This window comes from Bos indicus x Bos taurus, chromosome 3 (assembly GCF_003369695.1).
Source record: "Bos indicus x Bos taurus breed Angus x Brahman F1 hybrid chromosome 3, Bos_hybrid_MaternalHap_v2.0, whole genome shotgun sequence".
NCBI classification, from domain to species: Eukaryota; Metazoa; Chordata; class Mammalia; order Artiodactyla; family Bovidae; genus Bos; species Bos indicus x Bos taurus.
Window position 1 is genome coordinate 117,293,639 of NC_040078.1, and position 21,526 is coordinate 117,315,164.

General features: G+C 49.8%; 1 protein-coding gene across 50 annotated transcripts in view; it reads left to right on the top strand.

Moving 5' to 3' along the window:
• Positions 1–21,526, top strand: part of LRRFIP1 (LRR binding FLII interacting protein 1) — a 161,687-nt gene that overhangs the window by 116,300 nt on the left and 23,861 nt on the right. For 17 of the 50 annotated variants that reach the window (XM_027538063.1, XM_027538064.1, XM_027538013.1 and 14 more), the window contains 7 exons: positions 181–225; positions 1,372–1,437; positions 7,058–7,147; positions 15,618–15,653; positions 16,050–16,175; positions 17,668–17,739; positions 19,670–19,840. In XM_027538063.1, coding sequence (XP_027393864.1) covers positions 181–225; positions 1,372–1,437; positions 7,058–7,147; positions 15,618–15,653; positions 16,050–16,175; positions 17,668–17,739; positions 19,670–19,840 — 606 coding nt within the window. Of the gene's footprint in view, positions 1–180; positions 226–1,371; positions 1,438–7,057; positions 7,148–15,617; positions 15,654–16,049; positions 16,176–17,667; positions 17,740–19,275; positions 19,426–19,669; positions 19,841–21,526 lie in introns of those variants that run through there. The other 33 variants (XM_027538034.1, XM_027538042.1, XM_027538045.1 and 30 more) reach the window with 7 other exon arrangements.

Below are 21,526 nucleotides of genomic sequence, written 5' to 3' on the forward strand. Positions count from 1 at the left end.
TGGATTTCCCTCTGTCAGATTTACTGAAAGCAGGGTACCTCCTGGGACTCTCTTCCTTCTGACGGTTGTACAGTCGCTTGGCTGTGATGATCACTGGAAGCATCGTGACGACCTTGTCAGTATTATCTGTTGCTGTTTTTTCAAGGGTTTAAAAACCTGCCATTTGCTTTCATCCTCCAGCCCTCCTACCTGTACAGCGCTGCCCGGCCGGCGGGGAGTAACCTGGTGCGTGTTTCCCCCACCCCGGCCCTTCTGCCGCCCCCTTGGCCTCTCCCAGACCCCACCCAGTCCCGCTTAAGCGCCCCCGCCCCGCTGACTCTGCGCCCCTGCGCCCTCACCGCGCATGCGCACCCCTCTCGCGCCGAGCGCCTGCTCCGAGTGCCTCAGACTGACCTGTTTGCCTCCCTTCCGAGGGAGACTCACCCCTTTACTCGGAGCTTTACACGGAGCCCCCACTGTCCAGATCTGGGATTTATTTCTCTTAACAGGTGGCAATAGCTGGGGAAGACACGTGTCTGCATAGGATGGTTAGGCATGAAAAAATCATTAGCAACGTTTACTTAATCAGTGGGCAAAAACAAAGCTCTTTATTCCTTTGGTAGCCTTAACGGATATGAATCCATTATTCTGCGTTACTTTGGGAAATTTTCAGTTTTAAATACAAGGTATTAATACCCTGCAGGAAACTTAAGTATTAAAGTAGCTATATTCTTCTTACTAATAACTTTCTGAATCACCATCCGATTGCACATTTATGAATTAGATATATAACTGGCCCAGCAAACCCACTGTGTCTTTCGGGGAAAATGGGGGAAATTAAAGTGCCATTTATCCTATTGTAAACTCCTGTTTGCCCTCAGTGATTAATTACATAGGATTTTCAAGTTGATGAAATGTTCTGTCCTTTAGTTAGCACTTCTTAAAGAATGATAAAATGTTGAGCTCTAATCACCATGCTGTTTTTATTCCAAAGTCATTTCATATTGGAGTAACTTTCTGAGGGTCAAGTATGAGGATGCCTTGACAAAATTCAGCATATTTGAACTATCTGCTCATTTTAAGTCTGTATTAACAACTTTTTACTTAGCAAGGAATATTTTTTAGAATCCGATTTAAAGGATCTGTTGGAAATTCTATTGCATACCGGTTGACAGCACCTGAGACTCCCCTCTCCCAGATTTCCGCATGACCCTGTTTTGCTGCACTGTCCTTGCCTGTGGAGGCGGTTTTGAGCCTTTGCTGCAGCTCTGCCGCCGTGATGTTTTCAGGACGTGTTCCCAGCATGTCACTCTCCTCTAGCTTACGCTTCAGTGTCTCCCGGGTGCCGATGGAGAGGAGGCACCCCGTCCTCACAGTGTGTTTCCGTCACAGGCGTCTGCGTCCGACGAGAGCAGTCTCGGTGGGGCTCGGCGGGGCAGCGCCTGCGGTTCTCAGGCTGTAAGGCACTTTCTGTGTTTCCCGAGCTTTCTGCTGCATGACCCAGGGGTGACTCACTCTGCACAGCTCCAGTCCTGGGAGATAACTAACCAGAATTGTAGGGAGGAAGCACTATCTCATCCCAGTTTTCCATGCTAGTGAGGGTCATGGATAACATGAGTCATGTAGCCTTTAGTGGCTGGTTTCACGTCCTCAGTCAGTCATTTCAGTCAGTCACGTCCGACTCTTGGTGACCCCACCCCATGGACTGTAGCACACCAGGCTTCCCTGTCCATCACCAACGTCTGGCGTCCTCACCCATCAATTTATGTTAATGTCCTCATTCATCAATGTGTGTTGACGTCAAGGGGAGAAAGACTGACCTTCATTGAGTTGCATCCGCTCTTTCCCTGCAACAAAGCTGGAGTGATCTTACAATAATAAAAAACGGCAAAAGGGAATTCAGCAGGCCACAAAATATTCTCACCTCTCGATAGTCAAGGAAGATGAACAAATTTAAGGACTCGGAATATTACACATATGGAATCTCCTTATTTTATTGTCCTTTCACCTCTTCAAAGGATTTGAAGTGATGGGCTTTCTCGATAAAGGTGTGGAGAGTGGAGTGGAGTCGCTCAGTCGTGTCCGACTCTTTGCGACCCCATGGACTGTAGCCTACCAGGCTCCTCTGGCCATGGGATTTTCCAGGCAATAGTACTGGAGTGGGTTGCCATTTCCCTCTCCAGGGGGATCTTCCCGACCCAGGGATCAAACCTGGGTCTCCCACATTGTAGACAGATGCTTTACCATCTGAGCCACCAGCTTAAAGGTGGAGTAGTTGTATAAGAAATACTTGTTGTGTGGAAAAGATGAGTGAATGAGTGAAGGATAAAGGTAGACAAAATGGAAAAATGAGACCAGTCCATGGAAGTGAGGAAGCTGGTGGCCTGTCCTGAGACCGGTTGAAACTGAGCATGAGCCCCAACTCAGCCCTCCCCAGGGGCAAAAGTTTCTGCCTCCCGGGTCTCCTCCACAAATCCTGGAAAGATGTGTTCAAGCCTCACGTGAAATATGATGGCATAGGAAATACTTGAAAGTACTCTTATAATTTTGCTTTGGGAAGTAATTGACTACTTAATTAGGGGCTTCCCTGGTAGCTCAGACGGTAAAGAATCTGCCTGCAAAGCAGGAGACTCAGGTTCGATCCCTGGGTTGGAAAGATCCCCAGGAGAAAGAAATGGTAACCCACTCCAGTATTCTTGCCTGGAGAATTCCATGGACAGAGGAGCCTGACAGGCTACAGTCCATGGGATCACAAAAGAGTTCGACACAACTGAGTGACTAACACTTTCACTACTTAATTGATTGGCTAAACAATCCAACTTTATAATTTATTATATTTCTCCAATCATCTTGAATATTCAGGAATTCCTGTGAAGAAACCAGCATAACTTACAGTTTTCTTCAGAATGTAATTTTTATAAATATTAAATCTAATAGAGATAGCATGGGTTTTTAAAATTTTTTATCGGAGTATAGAAATCCCGTGGACTGAGGAGCCTGGTGGGCTACAGTCCATGGGGCGGGTTGGGGCGGCGGGGGGGGGGGGCGCGGTCACAAAAGGGTCGGACATGACTTAGCAACTAAACACCAGCAACATAGTTGATTTACAATGTTGGGATAGTTTCAGGGGTATAGCAAAAAGATTCTAATACACACACACACACACACACACACACACACACACACACTTGTACACTCTTTTGTAGATTCTTTTCCCATACAGTTTGTTACAGAGTATTGAGTAGAGTTCCCTGTGCTCTACAGGAGGTCCGTATCAGTTTTCTGTCTTATATTTAGTCGTGTGTGTGTGTCAGTCCCATGCAGCAGGAGTTTTTGCTGACATCTAATTAAACACTTGCATTGGACACTTTTATACTGCATAACATTTTGAGGCAGTGGAGTACACTATACTAAGTCTTTCCCCCAGTTCTTAAATATTTTTGTAGGCCCTTAAAAAGCTCACAAACTACACATGCTGGATAAAATAGCTCTGGCCTATCTGACAGATAAAATGCAACTAAATGCTTTTCTTTCATCCGTAAGAGACAGCAGCATCCTAACTCTTTAAGAGAAGGAAACTTCTGAAACACCAAAGCAGAACTCCTAACTGTTTGGCGGGATGTTCGTCTCATAGGTTCTCTTTGATGTTACTTCTGTAGATGGACTTTCCCCGTAGCTGATTCCTGGCCTTCAGAGTGCAGCGATCAGCATTGCCGATTGCTCTTGTGTACGGCATGCTTTCAGCCTCCTGGAGGAACCACCAGGGAGGGATGGTTTTAGGGAGTTGAGGTGAAAGATCTGGCAGCAGAAAGCCTAAAATAGGGCTCCTGTGGCTGGTATCACGCCAGGCAGAAGAAACAGAATAAAAGGACGTTTTTCCGCACCTAACACTGCATTCCTACGAAGAGGGAGCACAGCACGTGTTTATTAGATTAAATGGGACAAATTGAACCCTGGGACACAATCCCTCAGGAGAGAGTTCTGTGCTGGCCCGCTGCAGGCCAGCGGGCTGAGCAGGAGGGAAGGTTCACTGACCTCTTGTTCTCTGCCAGCTCAGCTCACAGAGTCACAATAGCCCTCCAGGGGGGTACGGAGTTCCCCACGCCCAGGAATGCAGTTTCCCAGGTTCTCCCTCCACATAGGAGCTGTGGCTGCTGATAAATCCACGTACAAAGATCTGAGGACACTGCGCCTCTGGGGTCCCTTCGGTCCTGACCCGTGGTGCTCTGACCTCAGAGTCCAGGCTGACCCCAAGCCCGCACAAGCCAGCCCCGAGCCCCCTTTGAAAGACATGTCCTCATCTTCCTTCTCCCAGAAAGTTTGCCTCAGACACAGGATGTGTTTACAGCTAAACGACTTACTGTGTGCATAAGTTGCTTCAGTCATGTCTGACTCTTTGCAACCTTATGGACCATAGTCTGCCCAGCTCCTCTGTCCATGGGATTCTCCAGGCAAGAATTCTAGAACGGGTTGCCATGCCCTCCTCCAGGGGATCTTCCCGAACCAGGGATCGAATTCACATCTCTTGTGTCTCCTGCATTGGCAGGCGGGATCTTTACCACTGGCGCCAGCTGGGAAACCCCACTTATTCATAAATGACTTATCACAGTTACAGTTAAATGATTCTTTTTTTAATGACTAGTTCTTAACAGTAGAACAGTTTTTTATATTTTAATTGGAGGCTAATTACTTTATAATATTGTAGTGGCTTTTGCCACATTGACATGAATCAGCCATGGGTGTACATCTGTTCCCCATATTGAACCCCCCCGCCACCTCCCTCCCCATCCCATACCTTGAAACCTTTCTATTTTGTACCTTCCTTAGCATTCGTAAGCTGCTTGTATGTTGTAGGGAGGACTCCTGGCCCTGTGTGACATGACCTTCTAGGTTGTTCTGACCCTGGGTCATCACCACCATGCCACCCGGTCCAGGAGCCATGCAAATTGTTTTATCAGGAGGAGACAGCAGGGAAAAGCCAGCTTGCGTTCTCTGCGTCATCCTCCCCACCCGCGTGGTCAGTAGCCCTACGTGATGCCACCGGTGACATGCTACACAACTTTGCTAAGGTCTCCCAGCTGATTAGAAATGGACCCTGGACTCAGAACTCTCTACCTTACGTCAGCCCGCAGTTAACCACGTTGGCTCCAAAGCACGGGTGGCTCCGAAGGTGCCACATGGACCCCATGGCACAGGCTTTGAACTTGACCCTTCCCTCACCAAGTCAGGTCAGATGATGTGAGAGCAGCTTTTGACTCAGGAATTGGGGGAACTTGGGTCAGAAAGAAGCCTTTTTAACAAGAATCCACCACATCTCTGCACCATAAACCGGGATGTGAATGATGTAGAATATAGTAGGATTTGCCTACACGAGAAAGTTTTCCTCACTTTTTCATCAGCGAAACCCAAAAGGCAAAATATTGCTTTACAGTGCTGATGTCGAGTGTTTTTCTTTATTTTGAACAAATTTTCTTTATTTTGAAGAAAGCTGAGAGGTGAGGCCAGTGACACTGGTGAATTTCCTGTACGTGCCCTGTGTGGCAGTGATTCCTACACGCGGTGTACGTGCCGCCGTGTTGGGTCTGTGCGTCTGAGAAAGCATCTTTCACCTACGTGTAAATATACCTGAAGTGTTTATGCAGCCGAGGGGTGAGTCCGGGCAGGCAGAACCAGTCTGGGGAACTCACGTCTCCATCAAGGCTATTTACAGTCTAACGTTGAAGTGGTTCGTTCAGCAAGTATTTCTCAAGTGCCTCCTGCATGCCAGGCCTCCTCTGGTGGCCAGGGATTCAGCAGGGAGCAAAATACACACAGACTCTGCCCTTGAGAATTCCACGCTGATGGAAAACAGGCAGAGCGAGCAATGGTATTTGCGATAAGGATCAGGAGAAGCCCCAAAGCTATGGCTCCTCCTAACCTGCAGTTGGCATGATGCCTGCGGGTCTCAGAGTGGGGGTGGGGTGGGGGGCAGGGAAGGGACAGTCAGCGGAGGCCTCTCAGACCACTGCTCAGTCTGCTGACGCCCTGGGTCCTAAACAGTGTTCAAATCCTGCCTCTCCTCCCACCCACTGCCTACCCTGCCTTGTTTAAGAGGCAGGTAAGATCTTGTTGTAGGGCTAGAACAAATGTGAATACAGATCAAAGTTAAGAGGGCAGAGCCTCCGGATAAACGATTTGCTGGTGTTTTCCTGTACCAGAAGAGAGAAAGTTTAACAGATCAAAGTTAAGAGGGCAGAGCCTCCGGATAAACGATTTGCTGGTGTTTTCCTGTACCAGAAGAGAGAAAGTTTAGGGAAGATGGATACGTGGTAATGGATACAGGCTTCCCTGGTGTCTCAGTGGTCAAGAATTCGCCTGCAATGCAGGAGGCGCAGGAGACTCGAGTTCGATCCCTGGGCCAGGAAGATCCACTGGAGAAGGAAATGGCAACCTACTCCAGTCTTCTTGCCTGGAAAATCCCATGGACAGAGCAGCTTGGCGGGCTACAGTCTATGGGGTCCCAAAGCATCGGACACCACTGAGCAACTAAAGAGCAGCAACATAGACACACACACAGGCAGCCAGATAGAAGGTCCTGTAGCACTTGAACAAGCCACGGCTAGTCTTGTATTGGCCCTGGGTCTTGTTTTGTATCCACTCGCAGAGATAGTAGAGAAGCAGACTTCTCCGTTGCCCCAAAGCCAGGCCTCTGTCCCCGCCTTTCCTGTTCCCATGCCAGGAGGCAGCTCACAGTCCCCGTCCCCCACCAGCTCTTCCATGTCATCCAGGGTTCTCTGCACAGAAACCGGACGTCCCCCCAACCCCCGGCCAAGCAGGTGCTGTGTGTGACCTGCACCCAACCGAGCAGGAACCCCACGTTCCTTGATAGGATGATTAAGTTGTGTGTTCTGAGTGGCTGCAGGTTGGGAGCTGGGACAACACTGCCTTCTTGCAGGGGGCCGCCGCTGGCCGCACTAACCTCTCCTTCCTCCCTGAGCTGCTCCCGCTGGCCTCGCCACTAACCGGGGCGTCTGTCATGTGGCCCCCCTCCTCCTCACTGACCTGTTCCTCTGTTTCTGTCTCTGTGTCCCGCGGCCAGCTGGGTGGGCAGGCTTCGGAGCTCAGCGGCCACTTCAAGTCCAGCTCCCGCGCCTCCTCCAGAGCCAGCTCTGCGCGGGCCAGCCCAGTGGTGAGTGGGTCTCTCTCTCTCTGGCCCCTGTCCCCTCCCTTCCTTCCCTGCCTCCTGCCCTCAGACCCTGATCTTCTGACCCCCAAGAAGACCCCCCAACCCCAGCCTCCAGATGCCTGAACCCAGGAGCAAGCCAGAAGGCGTTCCATGACTTAGTCCAGGTCTCAGTTTAAAACATAGGATTGGGGAAGACGCTTCCAAATTTAGAAAAGGACGGCTCAGTGAGATCGGAATTGCCCTGCTCAGGCTTCTGAAGGACCGTCTCGGAAGCCACTGACAGGCCTTCCCGGGAAGGGGAGCTTTGTGTGGTGGGGAAGAAAGGCAGCCGGGTGCATGGATGTGTTGTTTTTTACGATTTAAAAATGGGAAGGATTCACTCTTTTATTTTTTTTTATTTGTCCCAGTTAACTTTTTTTTTAACTTTTATTAGAGTACAGTTGGTTTACGATGTGGTGTCCGTTTCTGCTGCACAGCAAAGTGAACCAGTTACGCGTATACATGTATCTGCTCTTTGTTAGATTCTTCCCATAAGGTCATTACGCAGTGTCGAGTGGAGTCCCTGTGCTCCACAGGAGGTCCTTGTCAGTTATCTGTGTCATGGGTAGTGGTGTGTATATGCCAGGCCCAAACTCGCAGTTTATCCCTCTGCCCAGCTTTCCCCGCCAGTAACCAAAGGCTTGTATTCCACATCTGTGAGTCTGCTTCTGCTTTGTACATAAGGTCGTTTGTACCACTTTTTTAGATTGGAGGATTCACCTTTAACCTCTGTTTGGAACGTTGTCCATTCTTGGACCTGACAGTTTTTAGGGTGGAGTGAGTGCCCGCACCCAGGCCCTGCTCCATCCCCCTCGACACCCTGGTCCTCTGCTCAGAGCCTGGGAGGCCGACCTCAGAGCTACTCTGCTGTCCGTCACTGTGCACGAGGTGACCCCAGGGCCCCTCAGAACAGGGGCTCTGCCATCTAGTCCCCCGTCACTCAAGTCTCGTTGTTGTATGTCTCCCCCGGTCTTGCGAATTTTAGACAGCGTCACCGCATCTGATGGTTTGTAGGAGGCCACTGTGTTGTTCTTTTGACCACAGGTGACTGGCAGGCCACTTTTGTCCGGGGGACATGTAGGGTGGGGGCTGACACGGTGACCAGGGGAAGGGCGTTCAGTGGGCAGGGGCCGGGGCTGCCACACCGAGGGCCGGGGCCCCTCCCGACAGACCCTGGGCGGAAGAGGCGCAGATTGGCAAAGCTGGCCTCTTTCCTCACCCCTGCATCCTAGAGGAGCTTGACTGAGGCTCTTAACACTCACACAACCCTGCTGTTAGCTGTCTAAAGTTTAGGAAGTCTTCCTGGTCATCAAGAAGAGACGTGGGGGTGAGTCACTCCTTGCCCAGGTGCGCCTGTGGGCGTTGCTGCTTTGTTTTTAAACCAGATGCCGCCTTTGAAAGCCAGGAGGTTTCTCACCCTGTGCAGCTTGTCTGCAGCTCCTGGGGGAGCAGCAAGGGATCGCTTTTGCAGACGGAGCCTGTGTTGCTGAGTCGGGGACCTCCGTACCCCCACGCCTGCCTGGCTCTGCCTGCTGCCAAGGCCAAGGCCAGAGGCGTCCCTCACTGGGCTGTACGGGTACTTTCCTGATAGGAATGCTTGCTCCACCATTTGCATATCGAGGGTGCAGAAGCAGAAGGCAGATAAGGAAGCTGAGTGTTAGAACAGAAGAGCCTGTTTCTCTGTGGAAATGAAGGCTGCCCCCTCTGTGAGCCCCCCATCCCCCCATCCTGACCGTCATGTCCTGACCGTGCTGAGGTGGGGCAGAGGGGACATGGGGTGACGGACACCCCACAAAGCCCCCTGCTTACTCCTGCACCCAGGACCCGTCAGGCCAGGACAGGAAGACTTTGAGCTGCTCAGTGCGCGTGAGCACAGTGCTCAGACCTGGAGGGCGCTTCTCCTGATGTGACAGGCGTGAGCGAGGGGCAGCGCTTGTGAACTTGGGCTCCACGGGCAGCAGCCCGCACCTGCGGGGGCCGGCCCGCCTGCACCTTTGGGCCCACAGTCAAGTTTCAGACACACGCGGTCCGGAAACCTTCGACTGGCAGGAGTCGCGTTTTGCACGATGACTCTAGTGTGAAGACACTCATCGTCAGGTGTAATACTCTCTTGTGCTCACCTTTTGGGAAAAATGAAAGTTCACAGTTGTCAGAAGAGGCTGAGGTCTGATTCCACACCAGTGCCCTGCCCAGCACGGCTCAGGGGGACAGGCAGCTGTGAACAGTGCTGGTCTGGCCATTTTGGGTTTATTTGGGCTTCAGGATGAAGCCACAGAGTAGCAGCTCAGTCAAGCTCCCCAGACCCTAGGCCGACAATGAAAGTTGCTCAGTCGTGTCCAACTATTTGTGATCCTGTGGACTACACAGTCCATGGAATTCTCCAGGCCAGAACACTGGAGTGGGTAGCCTTTCCCTTCTCTGGGGGATCTTCCTAATGCAGAGATCGAACCCAGTTCTCCGGCACTGCAGGCTGATTCTTTTCCAGCTGAGCCACCAGGGAATCCCAAGAATACTGGAGTGGGTAGCCTTTCCCTTCTCCAGGGGAGCTTCCCCAATCAGGAATTGAACCCAGGTCTCCTGCATTGCAGGCGGATTCTTTACCAACTGAGCTATCAGGGAAGCCCCAAGAGATGGAAACCAGAAACAAGTTCCTCTGTCATCTGCTTCCTAAACCTGAGAACAGTTTACTCAGAATATGGGTTTAGTGGACGCAAGAGAGGTGAACGTTCACCTGGCTGGTGCCCCTGGGGCCTGATAACGAGAGTTGGATGTCTCTTTGTAACTGGGACGCTAGCCATGCCTGCCCCACCGCCTCTTGGTCCCTTGAGAGCCCTGGGTTTGCAAGACTCCCAGGGACTTGACTGAGCTGAACCTTGAGTTCACTGCACACAGGTCATCGGTCCAGTCTCCGCTCTCCCCTGAGTCATCTGCTCACTCATAAAGGTCACTGACTCAGGTTGGCACAGTCAGTGAGCAAAGGCCAGCATCTGGGCCCTCACGATGCGGGGGGACCTCAGAGCTGAGGACGCCTCTGTATGAGGCCCTCAGGCAGCAGAGACACTCTGGCTGTGCGGGGCGGTTCCCCAGGGCATGTGGTTACAGTGGCTCTTGGCCATGGGAAAGCCAGAACATGGGCAGCACCCTTGGCCTCTGCAGAGAGTCTGTAGGATGCAGCTGAGCTAGCCCTTGGCTCTGTGCTTCCAGAGCTCAGTCTCTTCCTTGGAATTGGCTCGTTTCTATTTTCTGAGTTCTGGGCGGTCCCAGCACTGGAAAGGGGTGGGTGTTTGTATTTTGGGCTTGGGAGACTGGCAGAGTATAAGTGGGTGTAGTTGGCCGCGTTGACTGGAAAGAGGCCAGGAAACTTGTGCTCAGACTCCTCTGGCGCTCCTGCCTGGCAGGGAGGAGCTGCGGGGCAGGCGGGGCCCCAGGGAGAGGACCCTAGGGGTGACCGACTGTCCCCACCTGGCCTCTCAGAGGGACGCAGGGCAGGAAGGGAGGAGGGATTCCAAGAACCCAGGCTAAAGTTCACAGCTCTCATTCCTGCCTGGGGACACCTGGCCAGGCATACATGCCTGAGCTCCACTTGGAAAGACGGGTAATTGATAACGCTTGAAACATAAAAACAAGAAGAGATTTGAACCTGCTTCTCCCGGGGTGAATTTTCCAGGGGTGGGAGTGTTGTCCACCATGGCTCATGGGGAATGTCCCCAGCTGTGATCCAGCAGGAATATGGTCCCAGGAGGGTGGCATGAGCCAGGGCAGGGGACAGGAAGGAAGCATGAGCCATGCAGGGGCAGCTCTAAGTGCGGGTGGCAGGCTGGTGCCCTGGGGGGTGGGCGAGGGGAACGCCATCCAAAGCAACAGTAACCAGAATGAGGGAGGCGACAGCCTGTCCCACTTTGAGAAAACAGAGGTGCCTCCGCATCCCAAGGGTGCCCCAGCCGCCGGTCCTCCAGCCTCAGGGGGAGCAGAGAGGACCCCCGCCCCGTCTCGGGAGGCACACGCTCCTGGACCTCATGCTCACTGTCACATTCTGTAGGCCAGCTGTGTTTCCTTCTCTGACGAGCCCAGAGTCTTCCTCTTGAGGAAGTTGGGGTCTGTTCATTCAGCTGTGTTTATCGAATGTTCCCGGCACAGGGCTGCAGGGTAAGGACATATACCTGTCCCCGGCAGGGACGCACAGGCCGGGAAGGCAGACCTCAGCAAGTGGGCAAGATGCAGGATAGAACTCAGAGCACAGGCTCTGAGGTGGGGGTGAGCGGGGGGAGAGGGTGCTTCTGGAGAGCTGGACTCAGCAGGCCAGGTGACCCAGCCTGGAGGGGCCAGTGCAGCCGTGTCCCCCATGCCTCAGGGCCCCGCGCAGACCCAGCAGAGCTGCCAGGGCTCTGAAGCATCCTCGGGGTGTCCTGCACACAGCCCAGCTTCACGGGCTGCTGTGCTCACAGAGAAGCATGACTGGTGAACAGGAACCTCGGCCCCCTATGAGCCAGGAAAACAGAAGGCTGTAGTGACTCACGTTCAAGTCTTGTAAAGAGGTGAGGGCAGGAACCGGGTGGAAAAAACAGGTCTTGAATTATGAATACAATAGTTGAAGGACGAGTCATCCGGATGAGGTCAATATTATTGGATTGAAAACCAGAAGTCTCCAGTCTAATGGTAGGCTCCACTGCTGTTTACGTTTGAGGGGTGTTGTCTGAGCAGTGTTCACTGCTGTCCGCTGGTTTCTCGAGAGGGAACCTGTGGTGACCTGCTTCTGTCTGTGGTCCCGTTTCCTGCCTGGGGTCTGGACACCATGAGGAGAAGTTCCTTTGTCCCCAAACCGTTGACTCGGGTTGCCCTGCGCCTACATACTGGGCTCTGTCTCCAGGAAGGTGGGCAAGTCAGGTGGTGATATGCCAAACCTGGAATTTAAAACCTCACCAGACGTGATACTTAAGTGAGCCTACATAGTAAGCTCACTTAGACACCATTTTAGAAGGTTGGAATTAATAAAATATTTAAAGTGCTACTTTAAGCTTTTGTTTTTGAAAGGAAAAAGTGAAAGCATTAGTCACTCAGTCATGTCCACCTCTTTGAGACCCTAGGGACTGTAGCTTGCTGGGCTACTCTGTCCGTGGGACTCTCCAGACAAGAATACTGGAGTGGGTAGACATTCCCTTCTCCAGGGGATCTTCCCAACTCAGGGATGGAAGCCAGGTCTCCTGTGTTACAGGCAGGTTCTTTACTGTCTGAGCCACCAGCGAAGGGAGAGTTGACATAATTTAAAATGTCAAAGAAATTTTTCCGAAGTGATTATCTCCCAAAGATTTTTTTAAATTGTTGTTGAAATGCTGTCGCTTTACAATGTTGTATGAGTTTCTGCTGTACAGCATGGTGAATCAGCTATGACTATAGCTCCTTTTTGGGGGGTGGATTTCCTTCGTGTTTAGGTCACAGCACTGAGTAGAGTTCTCTGTTCTCTGCAATAGGTTCTCATCAGTTCACAGAGTAGTGTTCAGTTCAGTTCAGTTGCTCAGTCATGTCTCTTTGTGACCCCATGAACTGCAGCACGCCAGGCCTCCCTGTCCATCACCAACTCCTGGTGTCTACCCAAACCCACGTCCATCGAGTCAGTGATGCCATCCAGCCATCTCATCCTCTGTCGTCCCCTTCTCCTCCTGCCTTCAGTCTTTCCCAGCATCAGGGTCTTTTCCATTGAGTCAGCTCTTCACATCAGGTGGCCAAAGTATTGGAGTTTCAGCTTCAACATCAGTCCTTCCAATGAACACCCAGGACTGATCTCCTTTAGAATGGACTGGTTGGATCTCCTTGCAGTCCAAGGGACTTCTTCAAGAGTCTTCTCCAACACCACAGTTCAAAAACATCAACTATTCAGTGCTGAGCTTTCTTCACAGTCCAACTCTCACATCCATACATGACCACTGGAAAAACCATAGCCTTGACTAGACAGACCTTTGTTGGCAAAGTGATGTCTCTGCTTTTTAGTGTGCTATCTAGGTTGGTCATAACTTTCCTTCCAAGGAGCAAGTGTCTTTTAATTTTATGGCTGCAGTCACCATCTGCAGTGATTTTGAAACCCCAAAAATAAAGTCTTTCACAGTTTCCACTGTTTCCCCACCTGCTTCCCATGAAGCCATGGGGCACAGTAGTAGTGTGCGTGATCACAGTTTCCACTGTTTCCCCACCTGCTTCCCATGAAGCCATGGGGCACAGTAGTAGTGTGCGTGATCACAGTTTCCACTGTTTCCCCACCTGCTTCCCATGAAGCGATGGGGCACAGTAGTAGTGTGCGTGAGTGTATGTACGTCAGTCTCAGTCTCCCAATTCTTCCCACCCCCTCTCCTTCCTTGGTGTCCATATGTTTGTTCTCTCTTAGATTTTAAAAGATGCCCTTGTGTACACTCTTTTGTGATTTGCATATTTCAAAAGCCTGTTCCTGTGACGTTTTCACGTCCACCTAAGGTGTTTAGTATTGCTCAGTAAATGAGAAGAAGAGAGTTAATAGGCTGCAAGATCCATGGTGCCGCTGTCCTGTCTGGGACGAGGAGGTGAAGTCCGCAGAGCCCCGTGGCTTGTCCCGGGTCCCAGGCGGCCACGGCTGCAGCGCGTTGGGGTGTGTATTGCCCACAACATCCTCTGGGTCACTTTGTGCAGCAGCCACGACAGTATTTGAAAGCCCTCCATCTGTTTATTCTGTTTCTTTGTATATTACTTTCAAAGATAAAGTGCTGTGCTTTATGTCAACTTAAACTCACTGTTGGGGTTCCTTGCTTGGCTGTTCCTTTTTTAGGGGTGGTCAGAGGTGCCCTGCCCCACCAAGGCTCCCTGGGCACGTCCTCCTCCACGCGACACAGGCTGCCACCTGGTGGCAACTCGAGGGGCTGCAGCGGCAGCACACTAGTTCAGTCGCTTGTGACCCCGTGGACTGCAGCCCCCAGGCTTCCCTGTCCTTCACCATCTCCTGGAGCTTGCTCAGACTCACGTCCATCGAGTCAGTGATGCCATCCAACCATCTCGTCCTCTGTCATCCCCTTCTCCCCCTGCCTTCAATCCTTCCCAGCATCAGGGTCTTTTCTAATGAATTGGCTCTTCATATCAGGTGGCCAAAGTACTGGAGCTTCAGCTTCAGCATCAGTCCTTCCAGTGAAGATTCAGGGTTGATTTCCTTTAGGTTGGACGGGTTGGATCTCCTTGCAGTCCAAGATACTCTCAAGGGTCTTCTCCAATACCACAGTTCAAAAGCATCCATTCTTCAGTGCTTAGCCTTCCTATGGTCCAACTCTCACATCCGTACATGACTACTGGAAAAAAATCATAGATTTACATTGTTGTGTTAATTTCTGCTGTACAACAAAGTGATTCAGTTATATATGCATATTTTTTTTCAGATTCTTTTCCCTTATAGGTTATTATAAGGTACTGAGTATAGGTCCCTGTGCTATACAGTAGATACTTGTTATCCATTTTGTATATAGTAGTCTGTGTGTGTGTTAATCCCAACCTCCTAATTTATTCCTACCAACCACATTTCCCTTTTGGTAACTATAAGCTTGTTTTCTTATTTTTAAAAAAAACTTTATTGAAGTGTAGTTGATTTACACTGTTGTGTTAATTTCTGCTGTACAGAAAAGTGATTGTTTTATATATATATACATATATATATATATATATGTTCTTTTTCATGTTCTTTTCCAAAAATATTGAATACAGTTCAGTTCCCTATGCTCTACAGTAGGGGCTTCCCAGGTGGCTCACTGGTAAAGAATCTGCCTGCCAATGCAGGAGACACAGGAGATGTGGGTTCAATCCCTAGGTTGAGAAGGTCCCCTAGAGGAGGAAATGGCAAAGCACTCCAGTATTCTTGCCCAGAAAATTCCAAGGACAGAGGAGCCTGGTAGACTATAGTCCATAGTGTTGCAAAGAGTAGGTCATGACTCAGTTAGTCATGAGCAGTGGAAAAATTACAACCATTGTCTCCACTGCTTTCTCTTGCTCGGAGGCCAAGGTTAGTGATAGCCAAAAGTAAAACCCTGCATGGTTGCGTCTTCCAGCCCCTGGAGCCCTGGATACATCCTCACGTTCTGATCACAGTGCCTGCGGTGGGTGAATGAGGCTGGTGCCATCCCGTCTACACTCGGCTCTGCGCGCAGTGTAGAAAAACCTGTCAAATCAACCTGTTCAGATTCAGATCATTCACAAGTCACCTTCCTGTGGAAACTGTGAAAGTTGAAAAACCACACAACGGACCTCAGCCAGGCACTGTGAGCTGCCCACAGGCCACCGTGTGGCACCAAGAGTGTCCGCGAGTTTCATGGCACCTAGTGTTTGAATCACAAGAGAAGCCAGTGCTTTACCTTATTATTCTCTTTCCCCCTAAATCCAGATTCTCCGTTTAATGTGTTTCCATATTTAACGTGTCCATTTTCTCCTCCAGGTTGAAGAGAGACCAGAGAAAGACTTCACTGAAAAGGTAGAGGATTTCTTTATATGATGTCATGTAGAAACCAGAGGGCCCCCAAATTTATGCGTGAAACTGACCAGAAAATGTATTGCTTGATCTTGAGTAAAGAATGACTCCCCAGCCAGCATCACCACCTTTGGGGGTCCCTTCCCGGTGCGTGTTTAAATCTTGCAGAACAGTGAAGGAATTCAGTGATGGGCCCAGGCGTGGAGCTCACAGTTAATCCAGACAACCTCCAGCATTCACGAGGCCCCTTGAGATGAGGCCCCTCTCTTTGTGGCTCGCCATAAACTCAGCAAAGATTTTCCAATTTGGAGACTGATTCCAAGTAAGGGAACCATCCTGGTAGACTGAGAAGCTGTTCTGGTTTTGGCTGAAATCCCATTGCTCTTTGCCACGTTACAGGGGTCTCGCAGCCTGCCTGGCCTGTCTGCAGCCACACTGGCCTCCCTGGGGGGGACTTCCTCTCGGAGGGGCAGCGGGGACACCTCCATCTCCATTGACACCGAGGCTTCCATCCGGGAGATCAAGGTAAGGTTCTCTGCTTAACTCTTGAGCCAGAGAAACCGGAAAGGAGTCTTGAAATAAAACAAGATCGAGTTTGTAGATTCCCAGCTCTTCTTCTCGGTTAGGTCTTCCCTGGCTCCCCTAAGCTCCGTGTTCCAGTAACAGCCGGGTCCAGCCCAGTTCTGGTGTCCTGCAGGGAGCCACCCCTGACTTCCCTGCCCCGGCGGGGCTCACCTGTGCTGGGATTCCTCAGCTTCCCGGGTACAGCTGGGCGGGAGCCCGTACCACGCTGCCCAGAGGCGCTCAGCCCCCTCTGCACACAGGACAGGCACAGACACTCCGTCCTCAGCGCTGGAAGGTGCTGGTCACAGAGTCCTTACCACTCCCGGGGTCCCACCCTGCCCTTGGAGCACCCGCGCCCTCTGCCTGCAACACGCCCTCCCTCCCCCACTGTAACTGGCTTCCAGTCGACCCTGGCACGGCATTTTAGTGATTTTTTCCTCCTCCCACTGGAATGTGTACATTGTTCTCTGTTACATCTCAACACTGAGCGTGTGACAGAGAAATGGCCTCTGCTTGTCAAAGCAACGGGGGATGCCCCGTCTGGAGGCCGGGCCTAGGGAAGGCTGAGTCACCAGACCTCGTGTCCACTGGAGACAGAGCCAAGGCCAGCGAGGTGCTTCCAGGTCAGGTTTGGCCTCGTTTATGGACACGCTTTCTAGTAATGAAAGCTGGCTGCGAGAGAACCAGCCACCCCTGCTGCTGTCTGAACCGCGGGGTGTCATTTGCCAGGGAGCCCAGAGCATTGGGGCTGGCGGGGGACCAGCTTCCCGGCAGACCCCTTCCAGCTCCCCTGCTTTCTAAAACAGTTTCCAATCGCTCTTCCTGAAATGTCCCCACCCCCGAACCACCCCTCCTCGGCCTCCTGCAGCCTGGGGCGTCCTTCCCTGCCTTGAGGTAGTGTTTGCCGCAGTCATACTCCATCTCTGTGATTGGCTCGTGAGCCTCATCCCCTTGATCAACAAGGATTTACTGAGATTCCAGCTCATACCGGATACCAGCCCCCAGGAATGTGGGGGTGGACCGGGCAGGAAGGCAGAGGCCTGGCGCTCCATAAGGGTTGGGGCAAGGCTTTGCTGGCTTCCATCTTCAGTATCTTGCTCTGTATGTAGCACAGCGTAGATCTCAGAAGAGCTTGAATGACCTGTTAAATGTGAGCAAATTAACTTGCTCCTTTCTCAGAAGCTCGTTGGCCTGTTTTATAAAGTTGCATCAAAATATATGAAGACATCTACGTCTGATAAAGTTGCGTAACATTATATGAGGCACACCGAAATTTTCATCTTTGTAGTATTGAAATTCATCTTATTTTTCTTTTAATACTTAAAAAGATGAAGAGAAGATTGCTGCTAAGACTACCCAAATAAGGGAGCTGCCTCTCCTTCTCTGTGGTCTCTGTCCATTTTTTTTTTTTTCCCCTTTGACATCGTTTGCCTTTTTTTGACATTTCCCCCAGGAACTCAATGAGTTAAAGGACCAGATTCAGGATGTAGAAGGCAAATACATGCAGGGATTGAAAGAGATGAAGGTACCAACTTACAGAAGCGTGGGCTTATGGAATTAACCCAACTTAACTGTAAAAAGCCTCCAGAAAGCCTTCAGATTGCATGCTTGCTCTGAAGAGGCTCCAGACTGCAGACCCCAAAGTGGCAGCAGTGCTAGAAGCCTGGGTGTGCGTGTTCCTGGTTTGCCCAAAAGCAGCTTTTAAGCCAAGACCTGAAAATTGTAACTCACTAGGAAAACTTACTAACTCGTTTTCCTGATGCATGTCCTTTACTCACTGTCCTCCCACCACCACACCCGAGTTAAAACCACCTTCTCATTTCCCACAGAAGTGTACCCTCCATGGCAGACTTCCAACCCACCTGGAGAAGGATTTGGGGTTTTCTCCACTTATATACAGACCTTACATAACAAACACTGCTTCATCTTAATTTGCTTCTCAAAACACCTGATGTCTCCCAGTAAGAAAGTTTGGTTGCTGTGCTTTTTGAAACACACAAATTATTTGCATCCTGAGCCATTTTACTAATGGAAGCAATGTCTGAATATGTATCATCTTGAATTTATTTGAGTAAATACCCGATACTTTTAGAAAGTGGAGTTACTGTGTTGTGCCAACAGGAAATTGAGTTGCCACGCTCCCTGAAGGTGAGGTGGGGAGTCAGGGGCTGTTCTCTGACTTCACTGGGCAATGAGAGAGGGTAAATCTGTGCCTTCCTTTTCAATCCCCAGGAAAGTACCCCTGAAACAGTCTGAGTTCAGTATCCCAGGGGTCCAAACCACGTGACTGATCACTTGCTTGTTTGTGACCTCTCTTGGTGTGGGTACTAAGTCGCTTCACTTATGTCCAACTCTTTGAGATCCTGTGGACTGTAGCCTGCCAGGCTCCTCTGTTGACAGGATTCTCTAGGCAAGAATACTAGAGTGGGTTGCCAGGCCCTCCTCCAGGGGAGCATCCCGACCCATACCGCATCTCAGTATGTCTCCTGCATTGCTGGTGGGTTCTTTACCACTGGCACCCCCTGGGAAGCCCTGTGACCTCTCTGTAGGGTGGGGATTAAGATTCTGGCTTTCAACTCCTGGTGGGGCTGAGAAGGGAGCCAGGGAAGCAGCCCAGGGATCACAGGTCCCACCTGAAAACTTCGCCCTGGTTTGCAAGTGCAGGCGTGCATCACTGGTCTCCATGGATCCCTGGGTAGCACCCAACAGGCCCCACCCAGAGGTGCCCACCATTCTGCAGCTCAGGGTCCTTTGCTGCCCCCTGTTCTCCTGGGGTCGCCTTCCCCTGATCTGTGTTTCAGGACCCACACGCTGCTATACCCTGTGGCCTTCCTGCCAGGGTGTGAGCGTGTTTATTTTGGAGGCTCTTTCCTTCATTGTCGTTTCAAAGGAACGGCGTTTGCCTTTCCAGGACCTGCCCAGGGAGGCCTGAGGAGCTTGTTGAGTTTTCCTCTGGGTTACAGATGTGAAATTGCCCTTAAGCCTCTCCTGGTTCCTCAGTTGCTATGGGGACAGTGGGCAGCTGGTGGCAGGGGTTCTCTCGCCCCTCCCCGCCTCACACTGGCACTGTCCCAGGTGCTGATCACGTGTCTGGAGCGGTCACGTCAGGCGCCTGTTGAACAGCCCAGCCCAGTTCAGAACCCACGGCTGAACTCTGCTGCCTCTGTGACCAGCGCCCTTTCCACCCGGGGTCCCCCTTGTCCTAAGGACTGTAAATTACTTTCATCTCTAGACACAGTTAATAACTAATTTTCCAAGTCTCGAGAATTTGAGCAAATTAAAAGGAGGACTTTCTGGGCAATCAAAACTTGCTGTGTTTCTTCTTCTGATTCATTTGCTCTAGAAATAAAATGTGAATTTAGAGCTGAGTTTTTGGGGTGTTGCTAAAAATGCTGAACTGATCCGTGTTTTTGTTTTCTTCCTACAATTTCAAAAACCTGACCTGGTTTCTGCAGGACTCACTAGCAGAAGTTGAGGAGAAATATAAGAAGGCTATGGTTTCCAACGCACAGCTAGACAATGAGAAGACGAACTTCATGTACCAGGTCGACACGCTGAAGGACATGCTGTTGGAGCTGGAAGAGCAGCTGGCCGAGTCCAGGCGGCAGTACGAGGAGAAGAGCAAAGTATGTGCCCCCCTGAGGGGGAGAGTGACTGTGTGTGTGTAGATGGTGTGTGTGAGGGGGGAGAGGATACACAGAGTGATACACACAAGGATGGGAGAATGTATATGTGTGCACGTATATGTATAGTGAAAGTCACTCAGTCGTGTCCGACTCTTTGTGACCCTGTGGACTATATGCAGTCCCTGGAATTCTCCAGGCCAGAATACTGGAGTGGGTAGCCTTTCCCTTCTCCAATACATATGTATACACACACACATAAATATAGGGCTTTTCTTGTGGCTCAGTGGTAAAGAATCTGCCTGCAGTGCAAGAGATGGGAGTTTGATCCCTGGATCAGGAAGATGCCCTGGAGAAGGGAATGGCAACCCACTCCAGTATTCTGGCCTGGGAAATCCCATGGACAGAGGAGCCTGGCAGGCTACAGTCCATGGGGTCGCAAAGAGTTGGACATGACTTAGCGACTAAACAACAGCAAGAATTTATATACATATATTTGGTATATATAAGGATGGTAGAATATATGAAAATGATATATGAGAGGATAGAGTATATATGTAAATGGTCTATGTAAAAATGGGAGAATGTATATATATATACACATATATATATGGTATATGTAATTATGGTAGGATATATGCATATATATATGGTATTGATACATATAAGGATAGGAGAATATATATATGATATATGTAAGAATTGGAGAATATATATATATGGTATATTTAAGAATCAAAAGATATATGTGTGCACATATATATATTTGATATGTGGTGTGTATCTACATACATATATGTTACATATGTATATATACATGTTTATGTATATATTTGTGTGTATATAGTTTTTTAAAAAACAGTCATTCTCTACTTGCCCTGGTAGCTCAAACATCTAAGAATAAGAATACCATGCTCTTTGCCGAGGTACTTGATATATTGATATGCAAAATTTCAATATGTAAACTAGAGACAATTTTACTAGGAGGACACTTGTGTTTTTTGCATGTAAGGTAAAATCATAACCGTGGAAAAACCTGCCTCCAAAAGACCCAGAATGCTTGAATAAGCATAATTAGATGCTTCAAGATTTTCCTGTTAATATTTATTTCTGGATTTTTATTTTGTTATCTCAACACCAGAGAGAAATAGTTGCAAGTATCAAGGATTTTAAGGAAATTATATTCACTCGTTTTCTGCTGATTGGAAAAAAACACAGTTACTCCATTTAAGAATTAAACACCTTCATCAGTCTCAAAAAAGAGGAGAATCTTATTTGGGCTTTCATTAAGAGGCACTGGAGTTAACGTGTTAATTTACAACATCAACAAAAGGCGTGAGCATGTGTGGAGATTAATGACAACAGGTTGACTTGCTAAAGGCCAGACTTAACTGTTCTTTGTGAGACAGAGAACACGAATACTTGTTTTTCGTATTATTATTTTCGTATTTCGAATTAGTTGGTTTCTCAAATCCTAGAGTATTGACCAGTTTCTAAGTTGCTGAGATAAATAGAAAGTTTAATTTGTGAGTGTCATTATCTTTTTTTGTAACTGGTTATATCCTCTAAAGGGCTTCCCCAGTGGCTCAGCTGTAAAGAATCTGCCTGCCAATGCAGGAGACCCAGGTTCGATCCCTGGGTCGGGAAGATCCCCTGCAGAAGGAAATGGCAACCCACTCTAGTACTCTT